Source organism: Trematomus bernacchii, unplaced genomic scaffold, assembly GCF_902827165.1.
Source record: "Trematomus bernacchii unplaced genomic scaffold, fTreBer1.1, whole genome shotgun sequence".
NCBI lineage: Eukaryota > Metazoa > Chordata > Actinopteri > Perciformes > Nototheniidae > Trematomus > Trematomus bernacchii.
Genome location: NW_022987593.1, coordinates 15,259,736 through 15,269,112, shown reverse-complemented (window position 1 = coordinate 15,269,112; position 9,377 = coordinate 15,259,736). Strand labels below are relative to the sequence as shown.

The 9,377-nt window shown below is 39.7% G+C and overlaps 1 protein-coding gene across 2 annotated transcripts in view; it reads left to right on the top strand.

Annotated features, from left to right (window-relative positions):
- The window catches only part of LOC117481825 (UTP--glucose-1-phosphate uridylyltransferase-like), a 23,501-nt gene extending 14,607 nt beyond the window's left edge, over positions 1-8,894 (top strand). For both annotated transcript variants that reach the window (XM_034129723.1, XM_034129722.1), the window contains exons 5-10: positions 1,835-1,968; positions 2,164-2,461; positions 4,254-4,451; positions 4,558-4,800; positions 7,101-7,205; positions 8,545-8,894. In XM_034129723.1, coding sequence (XP_033985614.1) covers positions 1,835-1,968; positions 2,164-2,461; positions 4,254-4,451; positions 4,558-4,800; positions 7,101-7,205; positions 8,545-8,652 — 1,086 coding nt within the window. In that variant the 3' untranslated portion in view covers positions 8,653-8,894. The remainder of the gene's footprint in view (positions 1-1,834; positions 1,969-2,163; positions 2,462-4,253; positions 4,452-4,557; positions 4,801-7,100; positions 7,206-8,544) is intronic.
- The last annotated feature ends 483 nt before the right edge of the window (positions 8,895-9,377 follow it).

Here is a 9,377-nt window from a genome sequence, read left to right as displayed (position 1 = left end):
CCCCTCTTCTTCATGTCTTTTCTACATCAACATGTGTCCCCTCTTCTTCATGTCTCTTCTACATCAACATGTGTCCCCTCTTCTTCATGTCTCTTCTTCATCAACATGTGTCCCCTCTTCTTCATGTCTCTTCTTCATCAACATGTGTCCCCTCTTCTTCATGTCTCTTCTACATCAACATGTGTCCCCTCTTCTTCATGTCTCTTCTTCATCAACATGTGTCCCCTCTTCTTCATGTCTCTTCTACATCAACATGTGTCCCCTCTTCTTCATGTCTCTTCTTCATCAACATGTGTCCCCTCTTCTTCATGTCTCTTCTACATCAACACGTGTCCCCTCTTCTTCATGTCTCTTCTTCATCAACATGTGTCCCCTCTTCTTCATGTCTCTTCTACATCAGCATGTGTCCCCTCTTCTTCATGTCTCTTCTACATCAACATGTGTCCCCTCTTCTTCATGTCTTTTCTACATCAACATGTGTCCCCTCTTCTTCATGTCTCTTCTACATCAGCATGTGTCCCCTCTTCTTCATGTCTCTTCTACATCAACATGTGTCCCCTCTTCTTCATGTCTCTTCTACATCAACATGTGTCCCCTCTTCTTCATGTCTCTTCTACATCAACATGTGTCCCCCTCTTCTTCATGTCTCTTCTACATCAACATGTGTCCCCTCTTCTTCATGTCTTTTCTACATCAACATGTGTCCCCTCTTCTTCATGTCTCTTCTACATCAACATGTGTCCCCTCTTCTTCATGTCTCTTCTACATCAACATGTGTCCCCTCTTCTTCATGTCTCTTCTACATCAACATGTGTCCCCTCTTCTTCATGTCTCTTCTTCATCAACATGTGTCCCCTCTTCTTCATGTCTCTTCTACATCAACATGTGTCCCCTCTTCTTCATGTCTTTTCTACATCAACATGTGTCCCCTCTTCTCATGTCTTTCTACATCAACATGTGTCCCCTCTTCTTCATGTCTCTTCTACATCAACATGTGTCCCCTCTTCTTCATGTCTCTTCTACATCAACATGTGTCCCCTCTTCTTCATGTCTCTTCTACATCAACATGTGTCCCCTCTTCTTCATGTCTCTTCTACATCAACATGTGTCCCCTCTTCTTCATGTCTCTTCTACATCAACATGTGTCCCCTCTTCTTCATGTCTCTTCTACATCAACATGTGTCCCCTCTTCTTCATGTCTCTTCTACATCAACATGTGTACCCCACAGTGTCCCCTCTTCTTCATGTCTCTTCTACATCAACATGTGTCCCCTCTTCTTCATGTCTCTTCTACATCAACATGTGTCCCCTCTTCTTCATGTCTCTTCTTCATCAACATGTGTCCCCTCTGTGTAAAGAGACTCTGAAAGTTTCATGAACAAAGATTCTCTCTCTTTTTGTCCTGATCCATTTATATAAAAACCTGTCTGAAAATGAGCTGATCAGATTTTGGCCACTTTATGATGTCATAACGATGTTTTGGCTTGTGTAACCATTAGCCAATCAGCAACCAAGGTAACCCCCCCACCTTATCACCTGCATCTCCTCCTAGAGCACCATTGTGTTCTTTCTAACCAAATCTCTCTCAGAGGGGCGTGGGGAGGGGCTCCTTATTTTCATCTAAAGTAACAGACAGAGAATCAGCACTTTTGAAACAGGGCTGAAACAGAGGGGATTATGGGATGCTGCAATGATCTGTTTGGTGTTTCAGCCAATCAGAGACAGGCTCTGGATATATCTGAGACCTGTAATATATTGATGAAAAACTGTATAATAGGAGACCTTTAAAGCTCAGAGGGTCAGGATTAAACTGAACTCTGTTTTTGTTTTTCAGCATCTGAACAAAACGTTTAACGCAGACGTTCCTCTGGTCCTCATGAACTCCTTCAACACGGACGAGGACACGAAGAAGATCCTGCAGAAATACAAACACCACCGCGTCAACATACACACCTTCAACCAGAGCAGGTACCGCACACACACACCAAACCAAAGTTTAACCACAACTGTGTCTGCCATGCAGCTTTTGACACTGAATCCTGGATCAACATATAAATACAAGCACATGTAATAACAAATCTAAATACAATGAGAATACTGGTTTCTATCCCTTTTGCGCACCATGTGAAAAGCTTTTTACACTATCCATGTTTCCCCCGGCAGGTATCCGAGGATCAACAAGGAGTCTCTGCTGCCCATCGCTAAGAACATGTCGACGGGGGGGCAGAACGGGGAGGCGTGGTACCCTCCGGGTCACGGGGACGTCTACGCCAGCTTCAGCAACAGCGGGCTGCTGGACAAGCTGCTCTCCGAGGGGAAGGAGTACATCTTCGTGTCCAACATCGACAACCTGGGCGCCACCGTGGACCTCTTCATCCTCCAGCACCTGATGAGCCAGCCGGCCGACAGGCGCTGCGAGTTCATCATGGAGGTCACCGACAAGACCCGGGCCGACGTCAAGGTGAGGGGAGAGCGGGGAATATGCTTCCAGCTGAGCTTAAGCAACATATTCTGCTGATGTTCAGGTGTATATCAGTATGTAGTGTCTCTACTTTAAAGAGTCCTCTCCTGCTGATGTTCAGGTGTATATCAGTATGTAGTGTCTCTACTTTAAAGAGTCCTCTCCTGCTGATGTTCAGGTGTATATCAGTATGGAGTGTCTCTACTTTAAAGAGTCCTCTCCTGCTGATGTTCAGGTGTATATCAGTATGTAGTGTCTCTACTTTAAAGAGTCCTCTCCTGCTGATGTTCAGGTGTATATCAGTATGTAGTGTCTCTACTTTAAAGAGTCCTCCCCTGCTGATGTTCAGGTGTATATCAGTATGTAGTGTCTCTACTTTAAAGAGTCCTCTCCTGCTGATGTTCAGGTTCATATCAGTATGTAGTGTCTCTACTTTAAAGAGTCCTCTCCTGCTGATGTTCAGGTGTATATCAGTATGTAGTGTCTCTACTTTAAAGAGTCCTCTCCTGCTGATGTTCAGGTGTATATCAGTATGGAGTGTCTCTACTTTAAAGAGTCCTCTCCTGCTGATGTTCAGGTGTATATCAGTATGTAGTGTCTCTACTTTAAAGAGTCCTCTCCTGCTGATGTTCAGGTGTATATCAGTATGGAGTGTCTCTACTTTAAAGAGTCCTCTCCTGCTGATGTTCAGGTGTATATCAGTATGTAGTGTCTCTACTTTAAAGAGTCCTCTCCTGCTGATGTTCAGGTGTATATCAGTATGTAGCGTCTCTACTTTAAAGAGTCCTCTCCTGCTGATGTTCAGGTGTATATCAGTATGTAGTGTCTCTACTTTAAAGAGTCCTCTCCTGCTGATGTTCAGGTGTATATCAGTATGTAGTGTCTCTACTTTAAAGAGTCCTCTCCTGCTGATGTTCAGGTGTATATCAGTATGTAGTGTCTCTACTTTAAAGAGTCCTCTCCTGCTGATGTTCAGGTGTATATCAGTATGTAGTGTCTCTACTTTAAAGAGTCCTCTCCTGCTGATGTTCAGGTGTATATCAGTATGTAGTGTCTCTACTTTAAAGAGTCCTCTCCTGCTGATGTTCAGGTGTATATCAGTATGTAGTGGCTCTACTGGGACATGTCTCCATGCTTTAATGTTCAAAAAGCTCTTTATTTTTCTCATACTGCCTGTGCTGCAGCACCTCTTTTCACCCTCTGTCTGAAACCAGAGCCCAGTCTGCTCTGATTGGTTAGCTGGACGGCTCTGTTGTGATTGGTCAACCACTTAGAGATGTCCCTCCCCTTAGCCTATCATGTATCATGAGTTGGAGCGCTAGCCAATATAAGGTCGGGTGTAACGTAGTGATGAGAAGTAAACGAAGGAGACCAATGGAGGCGTTGCAGGGAAAGGCCCCTTTAATGTATATTTTTAATAAATGTGCTGGTTTTGATATTTTATAGATACGCGCTTTCATCTGTTTTATAATTGTTAGTGTGATAAAGACTTTGTAATTTGTGTTTGTTGATGGATACGTGTGTACCTGCAGATGGAAAGGAGCTAACATCTGGCATACATCATAAGATAAGATGGAACTTTATTTATCCCCTTGGGGAAATGCAGGCGTTTGTAGCAGCAACAGGGTCAGAGTTAAAAACAGGGTTCACACAAGGTAAAGATAAAGACAAAATAGAATACAAAATGTAAATAATAATACAAAATGTTTTTTAAATAAAGTGATGAAGTAACTGTTGAAAGCAGATATCATCTCTTCTCTTGTCTCAAAGCTGTGGTACTTCCTGTGTGCAGGGCGGGACTCTGATCCAGTACGAGGACCACCTGAGGCTGCTGGAGATCGCTCAGGTCCCCAAGAATCACGTGGACGAGTTCAAGTCCGTCACCAAGTTCAAGATCTTCAACACCAACAACCTGTGGATCTCTCTGCCCGCCATCAAGAGGCTGCAGGACACGAACAAATTGGACCTGGAGATCATCGTCAACCCCAAGGTGAGGCTCTCTGTGGATTACACATTACTGTTGAAGATAGCAGGGTATATCTTCAGAAGACAGCTCTTTATTTCCTCACCCCCTCCCTCCCTCCCTCTCCTCTCAGACTCTGGACGGCGGTCTGAACGTGATCCAGCTGGAGACGGCGGTGGGCGCGGCCATCAAGAGTTTCAACAACGCTCTGGGAGTGAACGTGCCGCGGAGCCGCTTCCTGCCGGTGAAGACGTCCTCCGACCTGCTGCTGGTGATGTCCAACCTGTACAGCCTGGACGCCGGGTCGCTCACCATGAGCAGGAAGAGGGAGTTCCCCAGCACCCCCCACGTGAAGCTGGGCAGCTCCTTCACCAAGGTGAGATCCAGAGAGAGAGTTATTACTGAAGAGACAGTTAGATACTAGAAACTGCTTTCTAGCTTTAACTATCTAATCACTTTCTAAACTACATACTGCTCTGAGGTCAGCTTTAACTATCTAATCACTTTCTAAACTCCATACTGCTCTGAGGTCAGCTTTAACTATCTAATAACTTTCTAAACTGCATACTGCTCTGAGGTCAGCTTTAACTATCTAATCACTTTCTAAACTGCATACTGCTCTGAGGTCAGCTTTAACTATCTAATAACTTTCTAAACTGCATACTGCTCTGAGGTCAGCTTTAACTATCTAATCACTTTCTAAACTACATACTGCTCTGAGGTCAGCTTTAACTATCTAATCACTTTCTAAACTCCATACTGCTCTGAGGTCAGCTTTAACTATCTAATCACTTTCTAAACTGCATACTGCTCTGAGGTCAGCTTTAACTATCTAATCACTTTCTAAACTGCATACTGCTCTGAGGTCAGCTTTAACTATCTAATAACTTTCTAAACTGCATACTGCTCTGAGGTCAGCTTTAACTATCTAATCACTTTCTAAACTGCATACTGCTCTGTGGTCAGCTTTAACTATCTAATCACTTTCTAAACTGCATACTGCTCTGAGGTCAGCTTTAACTATCTAATAACTTTCTAAACTGCATACTGCTCTGAGGTCAGCTTTAACTATCTAATCACTTTCTAAACTACATACTGCTCTGAGATCAGCTTTAACTATCTAATAACTTTCTAAACTGCATACTGCTCTGTGGTCAGTTTGAACTATTAAATAACTTATTTTAATAACTTTCTAAACAGCATACTGCTCTGTGGTCAGTTTGAACTATTAAATAACTTATTTTAATAACTTTCTAAACTGCATACTGCTCTGTGGTCAGTTTGAACTATCTAATAACTTATTTAAATAACTTTCTAAACTGCATACTGCTCTGTGGTCAGTTTGAACTATCTAATAACTTATTTTAAAAAATGTCTATACTGCATACTGCTCTGTGGTCAGTTTGAACTATCTAATAACTTATTTAAAAACTGTAACTTTCTAAACTACATACTGCTCTTGGGTCAGTTTGAACTAAATAAACAACTTATATAACTAAACTACATACTGCTCTGTGGTCAGTTTGAACTATCTAATAACTTATTTAAATAACTTTCTAAACTGCATACTGCTCTGTGGTCAGTTTGAACTATCTAATAACTTATTTAAAAAAAATTCTATACTACAAACTGCTCTGTGGTCAGTTTGAACTATCTAATAACTTATTTAAAAAACTTTCTATACTACAAACTGCTCTGTGGTCAGTTTGAACTATCTAATAACTTATTTAAAAACTATAACTTTCTAAACTACATACTGCTCTGGGGTCAGTTTGATTAAATAAATAACTTCTATAAATAACTTTCTAAACTACATACTGCTCTGTGGTCAGTTTGAACTATCTAATAACTTATTTTAAAAAATGTCTATACTGCATAATGCTCTGTGGTCAGTTTGAACTATCTAATAACTTATTTAAAAACTGTAACTTTCTAAACTACATACTGCTCTTGGGTCAGTTTGAACTAAATAAACAACTTATATAACTAAACTACATACTGCTCTGTGGTCAGTTTGAACTATCTAATAACTTATTTAAAAAACTTTCTATACTACAAACTGCTCTGTGGTCAGTTTGAACTATCTAATAACTTATTTAAAAACTATAACTTTCTAAACTACATACTGCTCTGGGGTCAGTTTGATTAAATAAATAACTTCTATAAATAACTTTCTAAACTACATACTGCTCTGGGGTCAGTTTGAACTATCTAATAACTTATTTAAAAACTGTAACTTTCTAAACTACATACTGCTCTTGGGTCAGTTTGAACTATCTAATGACCATTTTCATTACCAGAGAAACCAACACAGTCACGGTTAACCCCATCTTCACGGCCTACTGTATATGTTCTACTTTTTAATGCTGCTTTAATTCAATTTTGAGATGTTTAAATTCTAGTATTGTTTATTTCTACTCTTCAATTTCTACTTATGTGCAATGCCTTGTTTTGTTTTGTTGTTTTTTATGCTGCTGCAACACAAACATTTGGGATCAATAAAGTACCTCTTATCTTATCTTAATAAGTCTAGGATTTCATCACTTTATCTAAAGAAAACACAATTATTGTTTTGTTATTTTTTGAAGAAGAAAATAATATGTATCTTGTAAATAATGAAATTCTTCCCGATTGTACCCTGTGTAACATTTATGATGTTTTGTTTGTTGTGTTCAGGTCCAGCAGTTCCTCTGCAGGTTTGAGAGCATCCCCGACATGTTGGAGCTGGACCATCTCACCGTGTCCGGAGACGTGACCTTCGGGAAGAACGTCTCTCTGAAGGTCAACCACTCTCACAGACACTCAACTCTCACGACAACAGTTTGCCAAAAAGAAAATTATCATAAAAAGTCATAGTAATAATTAAAAGTAATAATGCAGTATGCCATGCAAGTGAACTAAAAGGTCATAGAAGTATGCGATAAGAAGTCATATTATGTTACAAAAATGTCATGAAATAGTATATGCTTTAACAATAGCATACACATATGATGTACAGTAAGTCCAAAAACAATTCTTCTAATGACTTTCTAGGATTCGTTTTATTGTTTTACATCCTATGACCTTTTTGTAATCTTACTTTCTTCTTCTCTCATGAATGTTGTCCATACACGGTACCGATCAGGCATTGATAACCAAATGAAATGGAAACAAGTAGATTTCTAACATCATAGATAAGAGTTGAAGCTTGCCTTTACATCAACGCATGATTAATACAAATCTAATGACATAATGTAAACAGTCAAAGGGGACAGATTTCTATTTGTAATACTTTAAATACATTTTCCTTATTTTCCTTAAAGGGGACCTATCATGCAAAATGCACTTTTGTACGTCTTGTATACATGAATATGTGTCCCCGGTGTTCCAGGGAACTCACCAAGTGTCAGAAAACACAAGCCTCTCTATTTTCCTCCATACCCAAATCTCTAAAAAAGGGGCTGCAACGGATCTGATAAAAACTGATCCAGATTTGAACACTGTCCTGACGTCAGGACGGTGGCGCTACGGCTATTGGGCCAACTCCACCAATCAGGAGGAGACAGCCATGGCCATTGCCGTTCGAAAGCGCTGGAGACGCTGTAGTACATATGCCAGGCCTGTAGATGGTGCTGTTCTCACTGAATCAGCCCTTGCTAAAACAGAGCTAACATTTTTCAAATTGAGCGAAATGAGGCATGGCTAAAATGCATGATCTGTTTGGTATTTTGAAAAAAAAAAAGTATAAATATGCCTTATATAGGTATGGTCCTACACCATATTATTCAAATATAGCATGATAGGTCCACTTTAATTTTCAAAACAGGACAGAGTATTATTTTTATAGTGAATCAGAATCAGGTTTATTACCAGGTAGGTTGGCACGTACGAGGAATTTGACTTGATGTCATGGTGCATACATAAAAGTAAAAAAGAACACAGATAGCGAACTATATTAAGAACACTGTAATACTAATATAGTAAGATAGCAATAAAATAAAGCAGTAATTTACATCGAAATAGAAAGCAATAAGTGCTGTATTAGTTCTAACTGAATTATCCTTATACGGATCTGATACCTCCTATACCTCTGCCAACCATAAACCAGTCAAATAACGTCCAACCTCTTTACCTCCTTCAGGGAACCGTCATCATCATAGCCAATCACGGAGACCGGATCGATATCCCCGCCGGAGCGATGCTGGAGAACAAAATAGTTTCTGGAAACCTGCGGATCCTCGACCACTGATGCATTCTGGGAGAAAGAAAAGCGATTTCAAACAAGCCATTTGCACCTTGAAGAGACTCGAAGATGATTTATTCTGCTCTAATGAACTATCACACGTTGTTTTCTGTTAATGTAAAGACAACCTGAAGGGTCAAAGGTCAACGTCTTCCTGTCTGCAGACACGAGGGAACTTCCTGTTTCTGAAAACACCGTCTGACCCCTGTGGTGTTTCTGCTGCCAATAAAAAAGTGCAATACCGTCAACAGAGAGTCATGTGGTGTTTGTATCTGGAGTTTAATTCCAGATTTTTGATTATTTTAAAGTTTTTTAAGTCATCTCAGTTTGATTTTACCTTCTGGATTTATGAAAATGTACAATATCAAAATAAAAACGTACAGAAAGAAGCTCTTTTTCAGAGGGACAGACCTTCGAGTTTCATTTACGACATTAAGGTACTGTATGTGTGTATGTATACAGATATGAACATACATTAACAAACTATCCGTATAGTATTATTATAAACCATTACTTATGCATTGATGTTTTATATCAGACTACAATTTAAGATTTTTCTTTATTATGAATTACTCTTCGGATTATCTTCTTGATTTATCGTTGGTTTAAATTAAATAAAAGTATTAAATGCCGTCACAATTTTCATTAAAATATTCTGAGTTTTGTGTCAGTGAAGAGGCATAAAAGACAGAAACTAATTTAAAGGGGACCTATCATGCAAAATGCACTTT